Here is a 24,866-nt window from a genome sequence, read left to right as displayed (position 1 = left end):
CCACCAGTCTCCCCTTCTATGTTTCTCCATGTTATTTATTGACACAGCCTAGTTAATGTTTGGGTAATTGGTAATTACTCTTTCTCATCAGATGCTCATGCCCATCAAAACATTGCCTGCCAGTTTGCTCTTGTATCTCCCACAGCCTGTTTGGCTAATTTATGGTAATGCTACACCATATCCAGGAAGTTCATAGTGTAAACTTCTATTTAACTTTGTGCAAATGAGAAGGATAAAGTTCACTATGCAATCTTAGTATTGTGTTGAATGCTCTAATTATGACAACAATGCTTGGAAATGAAAGATTAAATTATGGGCATGATTGATTTAAAGTCCAGGTGCCATGACGACATTGTAATGGGAGGAAACACAACATTAGAAGGAATTTGTATAAGCGTCATGTGAATCCCAGTCCAACAATTTCTGACTGCATGAGCTTGTTTCATTCTCTATACCTTGAGCAATACTGTGTTAGCTGTCTCTAAGAAAACTACTGAGCATGATCTTCATGAGTCAAAATATCTGAATTGAAGTGGATTCAACAAAATATATGGACATTGAGGCACAGGATGTACTCCCTTGACATTATTTACACTTTGAGATCAATTTAAAGTCAATGCAATATGGAATAACTTAATAACATTTCATTTGCTAATCTACCAACAGACTGAAAATGGGGAGAAGAGATTTGATGATAGAATGGAACAAATCAAGAGGAGGGGTGCATGGTTAGAGAGAGCAGGTCAAAAATGAGAACCAAGAAGGCCATGTCCTATTAGAGAGATTCCAGTGGTGATCAAACATATTGAGCTGGTTCTTTTCAGCCAAATATCCTCAGTCTATAATAGCCACACAGTATCTCCCCAACATTACTTGGCCCAGATGCAGAGAGTTAATCTCTCTTGCTCTTTGCATCCTAGAACCCAGCCACTTCTGGCAGCACAATAAGGATGTTCCATCCTCGGATGCCCCCGACAGCTCATAATAGCTGTCCGTAAGATGTGGGAAACTTTAGTTTTTTAAATGTCACCAACGTTTAGCAACACTGAAAATGAATGATATTGAATTAAAAGATTTAAACAAGGATAGTTAACAAAACAAACTAATATTACATTTCATGGTTACATTTTAAACCAATAAGAAATAATTAATAAATGTTAGTTAAATTCTCCTTTGCGTTAATCAAAAACCAAGCACAGGCACCTTGCCTTTCTCGCGTGCTTGATTTATGCATTTTTTAAATAATGTGCTTGTTCCTTTAATACCAAACCTTGATTATTAAAGTTGTATAAAGATTATTATGCTTGTAATTTGGAATAACGTTGGAATTTTTGGAATAACTTGATTAAATTTACTGCTGACAGTGTAGTCGCGTATATGCTTAATTTATGCATTTTTTAATTACATGCCACTTTTAAAGCACATAAGCCCTGCATAAAGGGCGATGTGCCTGTAATCCTGCTTGCAATTAATGGTGTCTCCGATCTTGTGCCAGGCCAAACTTGATAAATTCAGAATATGAGATATTCCACCAATATGCTGGGTTATTCCACCAATACTGGAGAATTGGGGTATCCCACCAATACAGGGTCCTGCTACTGAACCCCATGATAGATTCAACCTTTTGTTTGGAATCATTACCGATAGGCAGTGAAGAATCACATTGAGGAACCACATCTTTAGCTAGAATTCTCCCAATTTGCAATGTGATAACTGGTTCTTAGGTTCTGCCAAGTTTCATTTTTAAATCGCACAGCTACACGTATTGTTCAGGGTTGAGAGATTCCTACACATTTCTGCTTGTGCTTCTGGTAACAGATCTGTAGTGAAGCTCTAAAGTTGGGGAAGGGCTTTGTTTTCACTCGATTGATCAATTATCAAAGTCAAATAATGTTTCTTACCCATCTTTCAATTGTTTGTATTACATGAAGTATTGGTACACAGAATCTTGATTGAAACTTCACCACTGTGCTGGGACTGTCGGTAGCAATACTATTTTTTGGCATACTAATTTTATAGCATTTTGGCAATTTAAGCTATTCATTATTTAGTATGTGGTCTAAATCTGTTGTATCAACTGATGTATTTCTTCCATGGCAGAGTTAGGGATTTCATCACAGGAGCATCTGAACCATCCTCTATCTTCAGCAGCCTCAGGCAGCACTTGGAGCCAGTCATTGCTGTTCTCACTTTTGACATGGAGCAAACCATTTCAATCCCCAAGGAAAAGGGAAGTACCACAGAACCTATTGAAGGTCAGTGCAGCAAAGTTGTATATCAATGGAATGGAATACTTTATTGTCACGTGTGACTAGGCACAGTGAAATTATTTGCTTGCATTGTGTACCCAATGGATTGAAAATCTACCTATGTCCAGAGAGTTGAAGAAGCAGTGCCCTTAATGTTATTAGGGCTGGTTCCATGACGTACTTTGATTCAAAGGTAGACACAAAACATTAGAGTAATCAGTGTAGTTAGGGACAGGCAGCATCTCCGGATAGAAGGAATGGGTGAAGTTTTGAGTCAAGACCTTCTTACACATTTTGTACTTTGATTCACTTGTTGAAGTAAAGTTGTGAGGCTGGTTGGATGGGGGGGATTGTGCATGGACTGAGTGATAATTCTTTATGAAGTGCAGAGTTTGTGCTGATGTAGAGAGAGTGGCAACCAGTCTGTCGATACAAACCCACACACACAGCAATGCAGTAATATCCAGATATTCTGTTTTTGTGGTGCATGGCTATGTTTGTTGAAACCATATATTACAATATCTCCTCCTAGTGATTCTATCAAATAGGGTTCATTGAACTAAATTTAAACTTTGAAAGAACAGATGCAGATTCGGTAGCAACTCTGGAATGTGAAACAGAGAGCATTTTGGGTCAAAAATTCTTATTGAGAACTTGTAATAGAAAAATATTAGTTACATTGTATCAGAGCATTGCTGATTAATGTTGGAAATTATTTTTCTGTAGAATTTCCAGATGTTGCAGAATAATGTACAAATGTATTGGTACACTGCATCTAGAAGCAACTCAAATAATTACTTTACTGTTGAAAGATGATTTAACTCAGCTTTATTAATGGAATTTGCTGTATGCTATTTACTAAAGTAGAACAGAAGGTCAGTATTGGAAGTCAAGTTTATTATCATATGCAAAAATACGGTGATGTGCAGGTACAATGAAAGTCTTGCTTGTAGCAACGGCCCAAACAGATCAACTCGGCCAACAAACAGAATCCTAACTAATACATAAATTACACACAAATTCTACAAGACAGTGAAAAGGGTAAGACTATGGAAAATAAACAAGATATTAGTGTAAAACACAATTCAAAAACAAGTTGACAATGGTACAAGAGGTTGTCAACAGTGTTCCAACAGGCAGGCTGGTTCAAGACCTAATAGTTGAAGGAAAGTAGCTGTTCTTGAACCTGGCGTTGTGGGACTTAAGGCTTCTGTTACCACTGCCTGACACCAGCAGCATGAAGAGGGCATGAACTGGATGGTGAGGAGTCTTGATGTTAGATGCTGCTACCTTGAGGCTGCAGATTCAATTAATTTATCTCCCGTGCTGATTGCATGTACAGATTATAAAAATTAATATTCTATTTTGAGCAGTTTTTGGCATATTTCGGAAATGGCAGGCAATGTGGTGAAGCAACCTTTGATTTAATAATAAATTCTAGAGAAGGTGAAGTCCACAGAGCAAATGGAGTATTGGTTACCAGTATTTTGACATTCAACATCGAGGATTAAGTTGCTATGGAGCACAAGAAGAATATAGAATCAACCAGCATTTCAAGATTCAAGAGAGTTTATTGTCATGTGTCCCTGATAGGACAATGAAATTCTTGCTTTGCTTCAGCACAACAAAACATAGTAGGCATGACTACAGAACAGATCAGTGTGTCCATATACCATTATATAAATATATACACACATGAATAAATAAACTGATAAAGTGCAAATAAACAGATAATGGGATATTAATGTTCAGAGTTTTGTCCGAGCCTGGTGGCTGTGGGGAAGTAGCTATTCCTAAACCTGGTCGTTGCAGTCTTCAGGCTCCTGTACCTTCTACCTGAAGGTAGTGGGGAGATAAGTGTGTGGTCAGGATGGTGTGGGTCCTTGAAGATGCTGCCAGCCTTTTTGAGGCAGCGACTGCGATAGATCCCCTCGATGGAAGGGAGGTCAGAGCCGATGTTGGACTGGGCAGTGTTTACTACTTTTTGTAGTCTTTTCCGCTCCAGGGCGGAAAACTTCCAAGATGGCGCCTGCCTGCGGCGACCTTTGCAAAGCATTCGAAAGAGACTGAGCCTCAGCTACAGACATAGTGCAATGTAATAAACTGGTATTTAGAGATTTGGTGTGTTGTACAAGCAAGCCTCATTAAGTAACAGAAATGTGCCCGTACAGAATTCACACATCACGACCCAAAAATTTAATAAAGGGAAAAAAATTAACTCTCATGGAATTTACGTGATAAAACAAAATAAATGAATGTAAGATGTTCAACGTGTGTTTCTTGAACAAAGCCCAGAACATTCCAAAAAGCAGCTATATGAACTGTTTCTGGGAAAGCAGTCTCGCGTAAAGTAGGGGTCAATGTGAATCACATTGCTGCAAACACCAAACATCTGAAGTGAAAAATAGAAAATGTTAGAAATACTCAGCAGGTCAGGCAGCATCTGTGGAGAGACAAACCGAGTCAACATTTCAGTGTAATAAATGTCATCAACCTGAAATATAAACTGTTTCTCCTTCCATAGATTTATACCAGCAGGCTGAATATTTACATTACAGGTGCATAACCTTTTATCCGAAAGCCTTGGGACCAGACACTTTTCGTAATTCGGAATTTTTCGGCTTTCGGATTGGAAGATTTTTAGCGTAGATTTTAACGGCTGGCTCAGTGGTAGAGTGCTCGGCTCATATCTGCAAGGTCGCGAATTTGCGCCTCGATCCCAGCAGTTACTCAATCGCGAGTTTGAGTCATCAATGTAGTTTTTTCTAGCAGAATAGGAGAGAATAGGGAGGGTTAGGCTGGGATCATTCTCTGCGAGATAATCTTAGTGCGGGAGACAAGTATAGGAGAGGTGTACTGACTGTGTGGGCAGAACTTTGGAAATGATTGCCCACCATTCTCAAAAGCCGCTGTCTCCCTGTCCCTCCAACTCCAGAGGAATCTGCTCCCCGATGGGCCGCTATGGCGACAAGTGGCAGTTCGCCCACAGCCCAAGCTGCGCCACCCCAAGAACAAGACGTACCTTGCACACCATCAGCTTCTGCCCCTACAGGGAGCGGGTTCCTCTGGAATTGGAGCGGGGCTGGGCTGGAGTTGCTGATCTGGGATCTCCGTGCTTGCAGTGGACCTGGGGGTCGGTGTCCCGATGAGGGGGCGTAGCTCGCGCTGTGGGCGAACTGCCACTTGTCACCGTAGCGGCCCATCGGGGAACGGCTTCTGGTGGTCCTGACATCTTCGGCCACAGGAGCTGAGACTGGGAACTGTACCACCCTTGCAGGTGAGCAGGAGAGTGGGGTTGTTTGCAGTTGCAGAGGGAGGGGGCAAGGGCGGTACAGTTCCCAGTCTCAGCTCCTGTCCAGGGGGGTGACCGGAGACGTCAGGACCAACAGGAACCTGCTCCCCGATGCGCCGCTACAGCGACAAGTGGCAGTTCGCCCACAGCCCGAGCTGCGCCCCCTCATCCGCAACCCGGGTTCCTCTGGAGTTGGAACGGGGCTGGGCTAGAGTTGCTGCTGGCTGTGAGTCTCCGGGATCTCCGTGCTTGCAGTCGGTGTCCCGTTGGCCGGAGACGTCACAGCCCGAGCTGCGCCCCCTCATCCGCAACCCCAAGAACAAGACGTACCTTGCACACCATCAGCTTCTGTCCCTACGGGAAGCGTGTTCCTTTGGAGTTGGAACGGGGCTGGGCTGCTGCTGGCTGTGGGTCTCTGGGATCTCCGTGCTTGCAGTGGGCCTGGGGGTCAGTGTCCCGTTGGTCCTGACGTCTCCGGTGACTGGCATTGTATGTTGGCATCACTGACGTGAAGACAGTGCAAAGCCCCCATGCCGATGCAATGGGCGGGGAACTGGAGAGGGGAAGGAAGGGGTCACACACATTGCTGGGAAGCAGAGGGGTGTAGGTGGGGTGAAACTGAAGGGAGCGACAATCTGCTGCATCGTGAGTCTACCGTGGGAACTTTTTAACTCAGCGGACAGGCAGCAGCAGATTGTCAATTATTAACCCTCCCGCGCAATATACCCTCACCTTTTATGAATGGGGATTTAGTTCCCCTTTCTTCGAGGACCGACCGGAGGTTCCGCTGTCACCTCTGCGGGCCGCCCTCGGTAAACGTCTTCAAGGACCTTTCTTCAAGGACTGAAAAAATGTCCGCTATTCGGAGCTTTTCGTTATTTTGATCTTCGGATAAAAGGTTGTGCACCTGTATTTTCCTAACTTTGGAGATTTTTTGTTGTTGTTACCCATGACAGTGAAATTACGTTGTATATTTTCAGTACAATGAAAACACAATCAAGGCAACAGGATCTTCAGCATTCAACGTGACTTTTCAGAAATGCGCAGAGGTAAGCTGTTTTTTCAAACGTGATCCCTTCTGCACTCTGGAAGCAAATAGAGGTAAAATTTGCAGGATCAAAATACTCACAAATTTGCACGATTTAACAAATATGAAATTTCAAGTACGATACAAAGTGCTGGAGTACTAAATACAAGGTGCTGGAGGAACCTAGCAGGTCAGTCAACATCTCAGGAGCGATTGGACTGGTGAAGGGGATTCTTCATCAGACCTGAAACGTTATCTGTCCGTTCATTCCTCAAATGCTGCCTGCGTTCGTCCAGCAAGTTGCCTCATGCTGAGATAGCTAGTGTGGCGCAGCATGGAAGGTAATTTGTGCTGGAAACTTTAGTGGAAAAAGTCTGGCGAGCTGACCTCTACCACACTCAGGCCAGGCATCAGCTCTCTGACACCTCCTCCTACCTACCCTTGGACCATGATCCCACAGATGAGCACCAGGCCATAATCACGCAGACCATTTCTGATTTCATCACTTCTGGCTTGTCTGCCTTCCACAGCCTCCAACCTTATCATTTCCCATCCCCCGCACAGCCCAGTTTTACCTTCTCCCCAAAATCCATAAACACAACTGCCCTGGCAGACCCATTCTTTCTGCCTGCTCCTGTCTCACTGAAATTATTTCCATGTACTTTGTCCCCATCCTACCCCCCCCCATCCCACCCCCCCACCCCCCCCCCCCACCCCCCCCCCCACCCCCCCCCCCCCCCCACCCCCCCCCCCCCCCCCCCCCCCCCCCCCCCCCCCCCCCCCCCCCCCCCCCGGACCAATTTCCCCCGATCTACAGGTATGTTCATGATACCTCGCATGCCCTTCGTCTCTTTGACGACTTCTGCTTTCCAAGCCCCCACTCCCTCATCTTTGCTATGGATGTTTTGTCACTACACCATCCCCCACCAGGAAGGCCTTAAAGCCCTCAGTTTCTTTCTCGACCGTAGAAACATCCAGTTTCCTTCTGCTAACACTCTACGCCGCCGAGCCTCAACAACTTTTCCTTTGACTCCTCCCTCAAATTCTCCTTCGAATCCTCCCACTTCCTCCAAGGCGTAGCTATGGCCCACATGGGCCCCAGCTATGCCTACCTCTTTGTAGGGTACATTGAACAATCCCTGTTCCAGGCGTACACTGGCCCTATCCCCAAACTCTATCTCTGTTCCATTGATGACTGCATTGGTGCTACCTCTTGCACCCATGCAGAATTCATGGATTTCATCAACTTCGCCACCAATTTCCATCCTGCACTTAAATTTACTTGGACCATCTCCGACACCTCCCTGCACTTTCTTGATCTCGGTCTCCATCACAGGAAATAGACTATCGACCGATGTCTATTACCATTAAACTGCCTTCCACAACTATCTCGACTAAACTTCTTTCCACCCTGCTTTCAGCAAAGATTCTATCCCCTACTCCTAATTCCTCCATCTATGCCGCATCTGCACTCAAGATGAGGTGTTCCATATCACGACATCTGAGATGTTCTCATTCTTTAGGGAATGGCGGTTTCCCTCTCCCGTCATAGATGAGGCCCTCAATAGGGTCTCCTTGGTACCCCTCAGCTCTGCCCTTGCTCCCCCTCCCCCCAGTCGCAACAGAGACAGAGTCCCCCTAGTCCCTACCTTTCACCCCATCCGCCTTCGCATACACCATATAATCCTCCGTAGCTTTCACCACCTCCAACAGGATGCCAACACTGGTCACGTCTTCCTATCTCCACCCCTTTCCACCTTCCGCAGAAGCCGTTCTCTCCACAGCTCCCTGGTTAACTCATCCCTTCCCACCCAAACCACCCCCTCCCCAGGCACCTTCCCCCTGCAACCACAGAAGGTGCAACACCTGTCCCTATACCTCCTCCCTCGACTCTGTTCAGGTACACTGACAGTCCTCCCAGGTTAGCCAGAGGTTAACTTGCACCTCCACCAACCTCATCTACTGTATCCGCTGTTCAAGATGTGGACTTTTATACATCAGTGAGACCAAGAGCAGGCTGGACAATTGTTTAGCTGAACACCTTCACTCAGCCCGCCTGAACCTACCTGATCTCCCTGTTGCTAAACACTTTAATTCTCCTTCTCATTCCCACACAGACCTTTATGTCCTAGGTCTCCTCCATTGGCAGAGTGAGGCTAAATGTAAATTGGAGGAAAAACATCTCATATTTAGCTTGGGCAGCTTACAGCCCAGTGGTATGAATATTGATTTCACCAACATCAAATAACCCCGGCATTCCCTCTCTCTTTCTCCCTCCACCACCCAAGTCGCACTGGCTTCTCGTTTTCACCGTACAAACAGCTTACAATGGCCTGTTACTTTTGTCATCGTTACTTTTTTGCATATCTTTCATTCATTGTTCTTTATCTCTCTACATCACCGTCTATATCTCTCCTTTTTCCCTTATCCCTAACCAGTCTGAAGAAGGATCTTGACCCAAAACATCACCCATTCCTTCTCTCCAGAGATGCTGCCTGTCCCGCTGTGAAAAAGCTACTTATCTTAACTACTAAACCAGGTTCGCTTCTTAATAAACAGACACCACACAAACTGTTTGGTAGACCAGTTCAAAACTTTACTTAACATCGGCCGATGGAAGGGAGGGAGAACTCCAGTCAAGTGACCAACACAGACACTTGACTGTCCTCAGCCACCTTCTCTGAACAACAGAATTACATTGCTTTAAATAGGTTTTTTTTCCCCTTAGCACATTCCACAGACATTAGTCATGGTCAGAGGTACAGGAAAAGGTTTCCACAGAATGCATCACATCAAACCTTTTGTTTACATGGTACAAGATATACTAAAAACATTGTATATCTTCTTTGTCACTTGGTCCCTCATAAACATAGGCCATCTGCTTACAAAGATGTGACTGGCTATTTCTCTCTTCCTTTATTGCCTCCTCCCCCATAAACATTGGTCATTTGGTTTATGGCATCTTACTTTCAAAGATATCTCTCTAGCTCCTTCACTTGGGAGACAATGTTATAGGATTTATTATCTCACACACACCGCAACCTAAGGCAAGCCTAATTTGACACTAAATATAAGCTGTAAGCTAGCCCAGAAACCAATGTAATATCTTCTTATATTTTTAACTAAAACTCGGCTTCATCAGCTGAGTTACTCCAGATTTTTGTATCTAACTTGGGAGACAAGCTGGGAACATGTGCTTCTAACTAAGTTTTATCAGGGTGTTTTTTCAAATACTTGTGCAAGTGATTCAATAGAAGAGAAGGTATAAAGGAGTTACGAGCCATTTGTGTGGTTAATTCACTCATTGAATAAGTAAACCAAGTATCTGAACACAACATAGAGGATTTGTGTTTTACTGTCACTTGAGAGGGAGGGAGGGGGTGAAAAAACAAATTTTTAATGTTTTATGGCTGTTAATATTGGAACACAAAGTGTAATTGAATGTGACGAAAGGTGCTTCACTTTTTTAAATGTATGAACAGTTGTTGGCTTCTACTGCCCTCTAGTGTGATTTCTGTCACTATACTATGTCACATGCTGGTGGTGTGGCATTTCATTCCCAACCAATTTGAGTTGCATGCAAAGCATATGCAGAACTGATGGAATGATGGGTCTGTAAGCTGGCATGAGGCCCGAGTTAAAAATCACTCATTCAAATAATATAGCAAATGCTTGATGTTTAAGAAAGAACTGCAGATGCTCGAAAAATTGAAGGTAGGCCAAAATGCTGGAGAAACTCAGCAGGTGAGAGAGCATCTATGGAGCGAAGGAATAGGTGAAGTTTCGGGTCGCGACCCTTCTTCAGACTGATGTGGGGGTGGGAAGAAGAAAGGAAGAGGCAGAGACAGTGGGCTGTGGGAGAGCTGGGAAGGGGAAGGGAAAGAGGGAGAAAGCAAGCACTACCTGAAATTGGAGAAGTCAATGTTCATACCACTGGGGTGTAAACTACCCAAGCAAAATATGAGGTGCTGCTCCAATAATTTGTGGTGGGACTCGCTCTGGCTATGGAGGAGGCTCAGGACAGAAAGGTCGGATTCGGAATGGGAGGGGAGTTGAAGTGCTGAGCCACCGGGAGATCAGGCTGGTGGTTCCGAGAAAGCAAACGTGGCTGTGGTAACGGGTCTGGGTTAAGATGATCTCCCGGTGGCTCAGCACTTCAACTCTCCCTCCCATTCCATATCCAACCTTTCTGTCCTGGGCCTCCTCCATGGCCAGAGTGAGTCCCACTGCAAATTGGAGGAGCAGCACCTCATATTTTGCTTGGGTATGAAACGGTATGACCATTGACTTCTTCATTTTCAGGTAGTCCTTGCTTTCTCCCTTTATCCCCTCCCCTTCCCAGGTCTCCCACAGCCCTCTGCCTCCGCCTCTTCCTTTTTTTTCTTCCCCCCCCCCCCCCCCCCCCCCCCCAACCCACATCAGTCTGAAGAAGGGTCTCGACCCGAAACATCACCTATTTCCTTCGCTCCATAGATGCTGCCCCACCCGCTGAGTTTCTCCAGCATTTTTGCCTAGCAAATGCTTGGGCTGCCTTTGCCACCCCATTGTGTCAGAATATATGTGAATGAGAATGAGGATCAGTGCTTAACCCTTGATTATTTACAGCATATTAATAAACTGGAGGAGTGGGCAGCAGAGCATAGCATTTAAGTTTGCTGATGACGCATGGGAGGGCATGTTATGTTGAACATAGAGCAGTACAGGTCCACAACATCAATGTAATGTGATGCCAAGTTAAATTAATCTCTGCCTGCACATGACTCGGATCCTGCCATTCCCTACATGTCCATGTGCCTATCTAAAATATCACTATCCTATCTGCCTCCACCACCACCCAGGCAGTGCGTTCCAGGTACTCACCACTCTTTATATAAAAAGATTTCCCCCGCATATTTCCTTTAAACTCTGTCCCTCTCACCCTAAAGCTATGCCCTCTAGTCGTGGACGTTGACATCCTGGGGGGAAATTGTGCTGACAGTCTAATCTATGCCTCATAATTTTATATACTTTTATCACGTCTCGTCTCCGCCTTTGATGATCCAGAGAAAACAATCCAAGTTTGTCCAACCTTTCCGTACCTTACAGCTGATCCCCTCTATTCAAGGCTCCATTCAGATAAACCTCTCCGGCACCCTCTCCAAAGCCTCCACATCATTCCTATAACAGACAAATAGAACTGCACACAATACTCCATATGCGGCCTAACCCAAGTCCTATAAAACTGCAATGTGACTTCTTAACTCTTATACTCAATGCAACTGAACTGGGAGGCGCCGAAGATGGCTGCCTAGCCAACGGTCTGCCTGTCTTTTCTTTCTGATTTGTTATTTTAAGTATGTGTTAAAAGTATGTTTTAGTGTTTCTTGGTCTGTTTTGTGTAGGGGGGAAGCTGGGGTTTGGGGGAAACTTTTTTTTCAATCTCACCTCGATGGGGTTGCGATTTTTTCCGTGTTGTATCTCCGCCCCAAATCGCGGCCGAACATCGTGGAGCGGCTCGGCCTTTCCTGGAGACCGACCCGGCGCTTCAACGCAGGCGCGGCGTGGACTTACCATCTAGGAGCTGCGATCCCCTTCCCGGGGATTGACTGCGGAGAGCTCCAACCACAGCCCTGTGGACGTTAACATTGTGGAGCCTGGTCTAAACATTGCGGTCCCTGGTAGAGACTGAGTCACGGTTCCAAGCCATGGTGAATTTCAACCGTCTCGACGAGGGAATTTCAATCACCCGAACGCGAGGGCCTCAGGTCGCCGGCTGCAGGAGCTTTGATGGCCCCGACCACGGAGAGGAAAGAGGGAGAGATTGGACTTTATTGTCTTCCATCACAGTGAGGAATGTGGCGAGCCCCTGTGGGGGATGTTTATGTTAAATTTTATTTTATGTGGTTGTGCATCTTACTGCTTTTCACTTGGTATGGCCGTATGGTAACTCAAATTTCACTGTACCTTATGGTACATGTGACAATAAACCCATCTTAAATCTAACTGATGAAGGAAAGCATACTCTGTACCTTATGCTTTATTTCCCACTGTCTACATTTGTTGCCACTTTCAGGGAGCTATGGACTAGGAACCCAAGATCCTTCTGTATATCAATGTTGTTAAGGGTATTGCCATCAAAAGCCCTGTCCCACGGTACGAGTTCATTCCAAGAGCTCTCCCGAGTTTGCCCTGATTCGAACTCTTGAGATTTATGGCAATGGCCACTCGTCGGTACTCGGGGCTCTCGTGGACATTTTTCAACATGTTGAAAAATCTTCACGAGTCTTCCCGTGCTTACCTGCCATTAGCGTGTCTTCCCGTGCTTACCTGCCGTTAGCGTTACGAGCCGCTAAGAGACGTCCCCAAGCTCCGACGTTCATCCTCCGTGCTTACCACGAGTTTGATTTTTTTTTAAACTCGGGAGAGCTCTTGGAATGAATTTGTACTGTGGGACAGGGCTTTAACTGTGTATTTTCTTTATTGGGATCCTCCAGCTGGATATAGGGAGGTTGATTCGGTGGTCAAAAACTTGTCAAATTAGCGTAATGTGACAAAGTGCGAGGTTATGCACTTTGTAAGAGGAATCAAAAGGCCGGCTATTATCTATATTTTAGATGAAGTACAGAGGGTTATAAATGTTCTTGTGCATGAATCACAGAAGGTTAGCAAGCAGGTGTGATAAGTGCTTAGGAAGGCACATGGTACATTGGTACATTGGTACATTGGGTACAATGGTACATTGGTACATTGGTACATGGGTACAATGGTACATTGGTACATTGGTACATGGTACATTGGTACATGGTACATTGCGAGAGGCAGGGTGGGAGGGGGTGTATTCCAGATTACTGTGGAAGTTGGTAAGTTCATAGCAGCCGTCAGTCGAAAGTCTGTCTGGAGACAGAGATCAAGAAAGGGGAGAGTGGTGGCATAGTCCAGGCAAATTTGAGGGTAGGGTGAAAGTTAGTGATGAAATTAATGAAATCAAGGGGTGGGGCGAGTTTAATGAAATTCTGCATGGGTGCAAGAGATCAAGAAAGGGAGAGTGGGCATAGTCCAGGCAATTTGAGGGGTAGGGTGAAGATTAGTGATGAAATTAAGAAATCAATGAGTTTTAATGAAATCTGCATGAGTGCAGAGGCAGCTCCAATGAAGTCGTCAACTGAGCGGATAAAGAGTTGGGAATGGTGCCAGTGAACATTGGGAACAAGGATTATTCAATGTAAACCATTAAAGGCAGCATAACTGGGGGCTCTTATGAGTGTCCATGTCTATACTGTACCTTTACATTTAAGAAAGAGAGGAGTCAAAAGAAAAGTTGTTGAGGGTGAGAACAACTGTCGCCAAGAAGAGTTTTAGAGCAGGGGAACGAAAGTGGGACTAAATAGTATGTTATTGTCACATATTTCAACTTGATCATTGGCCATACTCATATTGCCATCTACAATTCATTTGGATTTGTCATGATCTAATTATGAAATCCAAATATGTTTCATTAACCTTTATATGGCTGTTATCATAAACAAAGTTGGGTAAGCTGGATATTGTGGGGATTAAGTTTGAAGTGATTGAGTTTGCAATATTAATGAAATCACAATAAAATAATGTTAGATATTTATTGATAATACGTGAGCAATTGAAAATTGGGGATGTAGTTTTTTTTAAATCTGTGACTGACACCTTAATACTGTGCTATAACCTAGAGTAAACTCTATTCACTAGAGCTTTAACACATGGTATGAAATGTAAACATTAGAGTCGAAAGAAGTCACTAAGTGCTGGAGTAACTCAGCAGGTGAGGCAGCATCTGTGGAGAACATGGATAGGAATTACCTGATAGTTTTGAGACTAGCATTATTGTGGTAGAGGAAGATGGCGTATTATCAATTTAATAGGAACCTGAGAGGCAACTTCTTCCACACAAAGGGTGTTGGGTGTATGGAATGAGCTGCCAGAGGTGGTAGTTGAGCCAGGCACTATCATAACATTTAAGAGACATTTGGACAGGTACATAGACAGGAAAGGTTTATATGGGCCAAATGCAGGCAGGTGGGACTAGTATAGATGGGGTGTGGGCCAAAGGGCCTGCTTCCATGCTGTATTTGACTCTTAACAAGTGGCATGTGTTCTTTTCCAATGAGATGCAGGGAGTGGTGGAACAGCTTGGATCTGGCTGCCTCTGTCTAGTCAGAAGCAGTGATTGTGAAATATATCAGAGCATCCTGGACAACCCAGGTTGTCGGGACAACTGTGTTGTAGAATTCTTGTTTGCCACAATGATTAGCATTAAACAGAAGAATATATGGAAATGGGAGCAGGAGTAGGCTGCAAGTTGCATCATTCAATACCATATAGCTGATCTATGCAGGCCTCAACTTGTCTTCTGTGGTAGTTCCTCATACCTACCCCATAATTCCTTGATCTTTCAGATATTTATTGATCACCCCATCAAATGATCTAACTTCATCACCCTCTGGGGCTGAGTTCAAGGTTCAAGGTATTTTATTGTCACTTGTACCAATTAAGGTAGAGTGATATTCGATTTACCATACAGCCATACTAAAAAAAAGCAACAAGACACACTACCACATAAAAGCTAACATAAACATCCACCACAGCAGATTCCCCCCATTCTTCACTGTGATGGAAGGCAATAAAGTCCAATCTTCTTCCCTCTTTATTCTCCCACGGATGGGGCCGTCGAACCATCCGCAGTCGGGGCGATCGAAGGTCCCGCAGCCGGCGATCGAAGCCCCCGCGTCAGGGCAATCGAAGCCCACCGTGTCGAGGTGGTCGAGGCTCCTGCGGCCTGGAGCTCCCGAAGTTGGTCTCTAGCCAGGGACCACAAGCTCCACGATGTTATAGTCTGCAGGCTCCCATAGTTGGAGAACCGAGGTCGATCCCCGACGGGGATCACCAGCTCCACGATGTTAAGTCCACAGGCTCCCGCAGCTGGAGCTCCCGGAGTCGATCTCCAGCAGAGGCCGCTACCTCCTCGATGTTAGGCCGCAGTGCGGATGGAGATATTATATGGAAAAAAATCACATATCCGTCGTAAGAAGAGATTTTAAAACGTTTCCCCCAAACCCCACCCCGCACCCTCCACATAAAACAAGTGAAAGAGATTCGCTGTGCACTATCACCCCTGCTATTTGCCCTTATGATAGAACCCCTGGCTGAAAGTATAAGAATTCATCCGAATATTCAGGGCTATAATACCAGGGACTCAAAGAATAAAATCTCATTATATGCAGACGATATACTTTTATATATTACAAAGTCACAAACGAGCATACCAAATTTATTAAACTTAATAGAGGAATTTGGGTCTTTTTCTGGATATAGAATAAACTGGAACAAAAGTGAAATCATGACATTAACACCTCAAGAACCTACACACTTATTGAAGTTCCCCTTTAAAATCGCAACAGAAAAATTTAAATATTTGGGTATTCAGATTACTAGAAAATATAAAGCATTATTCAACGCTAATTTCATACCTTTATTAAATAAACTGATTACATTTTGGAAAACACTTCCCTTATCATTATTAGGTAGAATAAATGCAATAAAAATGATCTTCCTACCACAATTACTATACCTATTTCAGTCTATACCGGTATATATACCAAAATATTTTTTTTTTAAAATTAGACTAACATTACAAATTATATTTGGGACTACAAATCACATAGAATCACAAAAAAACACTTATGTAAACCAAAAGAGGTCAGGGGACTTTCACTTCTGAATTTTATGTATTATTACTGGGCAGTGCATATTAAGAATATGATTTATTGGTTGGATAGCTCTACCCAACAGACAGAATGGATAAAAATGGAGAAGGAGGATTGCCATCCTTGTAATATAGGAACGATCCTCTTTTCCCCCAAAAAACGGAATAACACAATATATAAGAAGAATCCAATTATATATGGTACAATAAGAATGTGGAAACAAATAAAATTATCTTTAAAATTAAGAAATCTATCACTGTTAATGCTAATTGCGAACAACCCTTTATTTAAACCATCTCTTATTGATAAGACATATAACCAATGGGAAAGTCTCGGAATTAGAAGGATCGGGGATATGTATGAAATGGGTAACCTATTATCATTCCAACAACTACAATTAAAATTTAAATTGAAAAACAACCAATATTTTAAATATCTTCAGATTTGCGACTTTGTGAAAAAATATATACAAGGATATCAAAAAGTAACTCCTGACTTATTGGAAGAAGCAATGAATATTGAAGCTGACTCACAAAAATTAATATCCTATTTATATAATAGTATTCTAAATATAGACCTACCATCGACAGAAGTACTTAGAGAAGAGTGGGAACGGGAATTAATGATAAAAATTACGAAGGTTAAATGGGAAAAATACCTGATATATATTCACAAATGTTCAATTAATGTAAGGCATAATCTAATTCAATTTAAAATTGTACATAGATTATATTATTCAAAAACAAATCTACTTCAAACAAAATTTTTATCCAGTATATTATATCCGCCACTTGTGAATTTTAATGTCTAGCCCAAAAGGCAACTATAACACACTCCTTAGTTTCCTGCATAAAACTTTATAGATTTTGGAATTATATTTTTGAAATATTTACAAAATTATTCAAGATAAGAATGGAACCTAATACTGAAATGATTATATTTGGTGTAATGGAAGATGGGAATAAATTGAACACATCTCAAAATCTATTCCTTAACTATGGTTTAATAATAGCAAAAAAATTAATACTTAAATTTTGGAAGGGTACATCAATACCAACGCTTAAAATGTGGATTGCAAGTATGTTGGACACCGCTCATCTTGAGGAAATGCGATTCCTCCTAATGGATAAATCAGACCAATTCATAACGAGTTGGTCTCCATTCATCGTTTTTTTGGAATCATATGGTGCAACACAGTTGTAAAAAATAACCGTTTCAGGACTGGACGAGGGTTGGTCAAGATTATAAATAATGATCTCCTTTTCTTTTTTATTTTATTTTCTTTTCACTATTTTCTCTCTCAACTTTCTTCATTTACTCGTTTTCTTTCTTCACACACTATATATTTCACATCTTTCTATCCTTTACTATCTAACTTATTTTTCTTATTCGCATCTTTTTTCAATGTAACAAAAAAAAAACAAGTTGTACATAAAATGTATCATGAAAATATATATTAGGCACTTAGTGCCATATGACTGTACTTACTTCTAATAAAATAAAATATTAAAAAAAAAAAGAGATTCGCTGTCCTCTGAGGAGAAATTTCCCTGTTAAATGACTGCCCCTTAATTCTGTAACAATATTCCATAGTTCATAACTTTCAATGCCAACCTTGTTTGGCCTCCCTGAGGATCTTATACATTTGAATTAGTTTACTTTGATTCTTCTCATCTCCAAGTAATACAGACCTAAATGATCTAACCTCCTGAGCCCTATGTTGTACATTCTTTCCTGTGCTCATTAATTGTGAGTGCATTAATTGTGAGAAAAAATCTCAATGCTTAACAAGGAAGAACACGCCAGCTCTTCATTCAGATTAGACAAGGTCTTGCAAATCAGTGGTTGAGTTGTGCAAAAATATGAACCACATCTGTGTAATTGGTTTACCTCATCTGAGAGAGGCCTTTGCACCAATTTTTTTGTTTTTGTTTTATGGTACAAATTTGGAAAGGAAATTTTCTAAGATTTTAGAATATTCTGAGTTGGAAGTATTGGATGGGTATGCTGAATTCCAGACTCTCATGTGAAAGCCAAGTTGTGCTGCATAATGTGATCAATAGATGGCGCAGCATACCACCAAATCAAGAACACATCCAGTCAGAATGTAACCACTGGGTATTATACAAAAATAAAAGTTGGTACTGAATGAGGCTATTTGTTTTCCAACTTTACCTTTCTTGTAAAGCAACTAAACTACAGAAAGTTTTTTGTTATAATTTGTGTTTCCATAGCATTAATTGGACATAGAAACATAGAAACTAGGTGCAAGAGCAGGCCATTTGGATCTTTGAGTCAGCACGGCCATTCCATATGATCATGGCTGATCATCCAAAATAAGTACCCTGTTCCTGCTTTCTCACCATATCCCCTGATTCCGTTAGCCCTAAGAGCTAAATCTAACTCTATCTTGAATACAACAAGTATATAACACAAGCGTTGAATTGGGGAACACTATTTGCATTATGCAAGGCAAATTGGTTATAACATGAATTTGATTGGGAACTAGAGAACCAGTTTAAATATATTTGGGAAATTTACAAGCAGAAAAAATAGTCTCCTTGCAGTAATCAGACAACATTGTCTCTTCATAATATAGCTGCTACTTTAGCCGCGGGGTGGCCGTTGAAAATGATAAGGAATTGCTTCTATTGACACTTGTGCGATGATACTCAATGTAGCATACAGCCTTTACTATTTTTAACTTCAGTAATAAAAATAAACTTATTGCTATTCAAAAGATCTTTATTTTTGTTAAATCCTGCACGAGAAATAACTTTATTATTGTGAGTCTAAACTCTAGCCCCCTACCCACACCAATTGGGTTTGTGGTTCCAATGTGTCCTCCTTTAAATCGGCGAGACCAAGCATCCTTACCAACTGTATCACAGTATGGTATGGCAACTGTTCTGTCTCCGACCGGAAGGCATTGCAGAGGGTGGTGAAAATTGCCCAACGCATCACCGGTTCCTTGCTCCCCTCCATTGAGTCTGTCCAAAGCAAGCGTTGTCTGCGGAGGGCGCTCAGCATCGCCAAGGACTGCTCTCACCCCAACCATGGACTGTTTACCCTCCTACCATCCGGGAGACGCTACAGGTCTCTCCGTTGCCGGACCAGCAGGTCCAGGAACAGCTTCTTCCCGGCGGCTGTCACTCTACTCAACAACGTACCTCGGTGACTGCCAATCACCCCTCCCCCCGGACACTCCTCCCACAGGAAAAACCCTATGTCTGTATATATGCTAATGTAAATATTTATTCAAATCATATGCTATGTCGCTCTTCCAGGGAGATGCTAAATGCATTTCGTTGTCTCTGTACTGTACACTGACAATGCCAATTAAAGTTGAATCTGAATCTGAATCGGACTTGGTGACTATTTCACCAAACACTTGCACTTGGTCTGCCAAGGCCTGCTGAATCTACCGAATGCTAACCATATTTCCATTCTAGAACCTTTCTGTCCTCGACCTCCTCTATTGCCAGAATAAGGCAACACGCACACTGGAGGAAAAGCACCTCACCTTCCATTGGGTTGCTTACAAACTAACAGTATGAACATTGAATTCTTTAATTTCGGATAATTAATTCATAAGTAACCCTTCCTTCCTTAACTCCACCTCCTCCCTCCTCATGTTCTCTGTGCCCCACCTGGATGCACCCATTTTCCCCCCTCTCCCACCTAGCTCTTGTTTCATGCTTTCCACCTTATCTACATCTATTGTGTTTTTATCTCTGGCCTTTGCCCAACCATCTGCGCATCAAAAATAAACCTCACCAGCATCTACCTATCCCTCACCAGGCTTTGTCCTGGCCCACCTCTCCTCCAGATTTTTCCCGTTTTCCCCATCACGTTTGATGTTGAACGTCACCTATCCATTTCCTCCAGAGCTGCTGCCTGACCCGTCAAGTTACTCCAGCACTTTTTGTCCTTTTGTGCATTAACCAGTATTGTAGCTCCATGTTTCTATAAAGCTGGTCTTCACCCACTGTCCTACCCCCACCACCATCTCCCTTTTGAATGTGCCTTTGAGACACAGAACAACTCCGAGACCACTGTATCGATCGGTCATGTCTGACTGTGTGAGTGCCTGCATGGCTTAACTATAAATAAGATCACACCAGCTGTTTGTTCTCTTTTTTTTAGGTGAATGGAAAAACATTGAATGTAAGACTGATGATAACCAATTTGGATGTACAGATGACATTTAATGTTTCGCAGCTGACTATCCAGGACACCATTAGTGTTCTGAGCATTCTGAGTAACGTTGGAAATGAAACTGAAATGGGAATCCAGACATACACCAAAGAATCTCTCCAAGGTACCGCAGATCCTCTTGCTCAATATGAAAAGAAAATTTAAATGAATTGGCCATTTGTAAATATGAATGTTGTCATAAAGCACAGTGAACACTCTGAGCTGAGTTTTCATATTAACTTGTTAAACTGTATCTGTAATTTATTTTTGTGGTCCTGGCTGTTATTTTGTTGTAATTATTTTTGTTTAATCTGACCATCCATAATTGCCCTTGAGAAGTGGTGGTGAGCACCTTCTAGAACCACCTCTTCTTCTGGTGAAAGTACGTGCACAATGATGCTGGTAGGGAATTCCAAGATTTAGATCCTGTGTTGATAAAGGAATGATCATATATTTCCATGTCATGACACAGGAGCGCAGCAATAGAGTTGCTGCCTTACAAAGCCAGAGACCCGGATTTGATCCTGACCACGGGTGCTGTCTATATAGAGTTTGTACATTCTCTCTGTGACTGCGTGGGTTTTCTCCAGGTTTGCCAGTTTCCTCCCACACTCAGACATACAGATTTGTAGATTAATTGGCTTCTGTAAAATTGTAAATTGTCACTAGTGTGTAAGATAGTACTAGGGTGTATGAGGTGATCTCTGGTCCCGCGGCCTCGGTGGGCACAAGGGCCTGTTTCTCCGATGTATTTCTATAGTCTAAGGTAAAGTCGGGGTGGAGTACAGCTTTGGGAGAACCTGCAGTTAGGGGAGTTTGCGCGTGCCTGATGCCCCTGTCCTCCTTGGTGGCAGAAGTTGTAGGTTTGTGGGGTGCAGATGACATAACCTTGGTGAGTGTCTAGATTAGACCTTGTTAACAGCACACTAAAGCTTTAGCGGTGGAGGAAATAAGTGTTTTAGGGTCTGAATCAATAGCCCTGTTTTGACGGATGATATAGCGACTATTGAGGGAGGAGGGTCCTCTATCATACTCCTGACTTGAGTCTTGAAGATAATGAAAAAGTTTAAAGGTGTTAGAGGGCAAGTCAAGCGCTGTAGGATACCTAGCCTGTGACCTACACTTGTACCCGTAGTATTTAAGTGACTGGTCTAGTTGACCTTCTGGTCTATGATGACTCCCAACATGTTGGGTGGGTAATACCATTGAATGCACAGGTTAATTGTAAATTGTCTGTAGTGTTTATTAGGATTGGATGTGAAAGTCGGATATCTTAGAAATAGTGTGAACCGCTGATTGATGGTCACCATGGACTGAGTGGGCCGATCGATCGAACGATCAGTCAATCATGTAGTAGGTAGTCAACGCCAGGGACTTTTATGGTGCCACTTTTACTGCCACATTTGGGCTCATGCCTGAATGTGGTTGAGGTTTTGCTGCCTGCAGAGATGAACTGTTTTGGTTTCAGAGGAGTTATGAATAGAATTGAACATTGCTCAATCGTCAGTGAATATCCCAAACTTGACTTGGAAGGAAGGTCATTGATCCAACAGTTGATCCAGACAATGGCCTTTGTCTTTGTTGAAATCTTGTGATAAATTGCATTTTTCATTTCTTATTCATCAGCAGGTGAACACTACATAATAAATTATACTGCAGTCTTAAAGGCTGGTGAGCCCGAGGATGAGAAGAATATTTCATTACCGGCTTACCTCACCATTGGCAGTCGAACCCAGGTATTTACAGCCCTGTTTAGATGGAAGAGATTTTAATCTTGATTCGACTGTTGGATGCTGTGATGATGCATGTGTGTCCCTGCAGGGTAAAAGAGGAATTCTGAGAGAAAGTGCCTGTATTACCATTTCGGAATGCAGATTTTATTTTAAATTAGGGAATAGTTTATTCCAAGTGTAAGAACTCTGGAACATGTAATTTGATTAGGGCTAGAGACATAGCATCATGGAGCACAGAACAGGCCCTTCGGCCCAACGTGCCCATGCCGACCAAAAATAGACAATAGGTGCAGGAGTAGGCCATTCGGCCCTTCGAGCCAGCACCGCCATTCAATTTGATCATGGCTGATCGTCCCCAATCAGTACCCCATTCCTGCCTACTCCCCATATCCCCTGACTCGCTATCTTTAAGCCCTTTCTAGCTCTCTCTTGAAAGTATCCAGAGAGCCGACCTCCACTGCCCTGCGAGGCAGAGAATTTCACAGACTCACAATTCTCTGTGAGAAAAAGTGTTTCCTCGTGCCCATCTGCATCCGTGTCACCTACCCATGCTTGGTCCATGTCCTGGTAAACCTCTCCTATCCCTTATAGTACCCACAGTAACTACCTCCTATGGCAGGTCGTTTTATATACCCACTGCCCTCTGTATCTACTGTAATTGGATTCTTGTTGGTGCCTTCAATGTGTAATTGGTCAGGTGAGAGAATACACTGGAGGGCCATGGGGAGGAACGGTTCAGATGGAATTGCTGTACTTGGAGCCAGCACAGACGTAGTGGATCAGTGAGCCTTACTTTGCACTCTAGCGATGTATAATTCCTTCCTCCTGGTTTCGGATTACTAATAATGAATTTTGATTTCCTAGTTGTGTTACCAGTTATACAGCATTATTCAGGTGTGCAACATGCAGTGCTTCACAGTCATAGAAACCTCAAAACACAACACGCGTGATTCTGTTTTTCCAGAGCAAATCCTAATGTTGTGTAAGACAGCCTTGGTAACTAAAATATCAAAAATTAATTGTACGAAGTCTGTACATTCTCTGTGTGATCTAGGTTAATTGTAGCAATGTTACAACATTTTGAGATTTAAAAAATCAAGTCTGCAATTCATCCCATCAGATAAAGCATAAAAATAAGTTTAATTTGACACCTAATTCACTTTCATATCTTCAGTATTAAAAAAGTTATGGCCATTTTCATACTCGGAAATTAGATTGTTCCCTCTTGCTTGGCCATTGACTTAACACAAAAGCTGTGATCGAGGACAGTCAAAAGCCCATAACTTTCTTAAAAATTAAGAGAACTGAAATAAATTTTCAGTTATCATAGATTGAAGCATTCTGAAACAAATATGAAACAATCTTACTTGGATGACCTGAAATTAAAGCATATAATTAGTTAGTTACCCAATTGTAGCTAATTACATAATTCAATTACTAGATCTAAACATCTATCCATTTCTTAAGAAAATATCAACATTTTTAAATAGCCCAAGGGTCCAAATAACATACACACAATAATTCACAGTATAACATGATTTGTAAATCTCATTGTCATGGATTTATAGGCCAAATGGAAGGAATTTAGTGTTTAATACCTGTAAATTAATGGCCATTTAAATCAACTTGCGAGTGGGTTTTTCTGGAACGCGATCCTTTGGAACGTTGCGGTTGCAGTGAATTTAAACCCCATATCGGCAGGAAAAATACTGCCGGTTCGTATGGGGAAAGAAATCACAGTTTTGCGACGTAAAATGTGAATTGAAGGCATCTTAAGGAGCACTTTTACACATGAAATAAATGGCTTTCCTTTACCTGTCCCGTACGTGAAATCTGTCCCCGTTGTCGGTGTTGACGGCTTTAGAAATTGATTTTTAAATTACTCCAGTGCTGAAATTGTCGGGCGATTAAAAAATAAATAAATAAATAAATAATAATAATAAACAAAACGCCCGTCGGAACAATTCTTCTGCAAAAGCTTGCACTCCGACAAAATATATCCAGGACCAGGTAGGAGAAAAATGCATTTTAACCCCGTCCCCCCCACTCAAAGGCGCAAAAATCGCGTACACAGCCAGTGACAGAACTGCAGCGCCGCTGAAGATAAGTTTTGTAACATACCTATTAATCGGCTTGGTAAATGTAAAACAAATTGTCCACAGTGTGTGTAGTATAGTGTTCATGTGCTGGGATCGCTGGTCGGCGCGGACCCAGTATGCCGAAGGACCTGTTTCCGCGCTGTATCTCTAAAACTAAAAAAAAAATGGATTAATTTTCTTGCTGTTTTCTGAACCCCCTCCAAATCTTCAGTATCTATCACCAAGTATGAAGATCGAGTAAACCTCCCAAGTGCAAGGAAAGTAAAATCTTATTAACAAAAGTAGCTTTCTCTGTATTTCATTTTATTAATTTAGCAATTTTGCCAAAAATCCTACTAACTTTCCCAATAGCCATCTTAAGCTGGTTGAGTGTACATCCTTGTTAGTGATTTATTTATCAGAGGAGCCATTCATCCAGGGACTGGAGATCCCATGAGATGCTGCACAACAATTCTTCACTACAACTCACACCTCAAGTAAGCTCATGCTTATAATTTATTTACACCAACATGCAACCTACTAAACCTGACATTATATTCTTTGTTTTCAATGT

General features: G+C 42.5%; 1 protein-coding gene across 1 annotated transcript in view; it reads left to right on the top strand.

Moving 5' to 3' along the window:
- The window catches only part of LOC129695846 (limbin-like), a 146,925-nt gene that overhangs the window by 2,209 nt on the left and 119,850 nt on the right, over window positions 1-24,866 (top strand). Inside the window, exons 3-6 of the mRNA XM_055633261.1 lie at window positions 2,101-2,255; window positions 6,522-6,590; window positions 20,431-20,605; window positions 22,111-22,217. Of these exons, the coding sequence (XP_055489236.1) occupies window positions 2,101-2,255; window positions 6,522-6,590; window positions 20,431-20,605; window positions 22,111-22,217 (506 nt within the window). The remainder of the gene's footprint in view (window positions 1-2,100; window positions 2,256-6,521; window positions 6,591-20,430; window positions 20,606-22,110; window positions 22,218-24,866) is intronic.

The sequence above is a fragment of the Leucoraja erinacea genome, chromosome 1 (genome assembly GCF_028641065.1).
Source record: "Leucoraja erinacea ecotype New England chromosome 1, Leri_hhj_1, whole genome shotgun sequence".
NCBI lineage: Eukaryota > Metazoa > Chordata > Chondrichthyes > Rajiformes > Rajidae > Leucoraja > Leucoraja erinaceus.
This window is presented reverse-complemented; position numbering and strand designations above follow the sequence as displayed.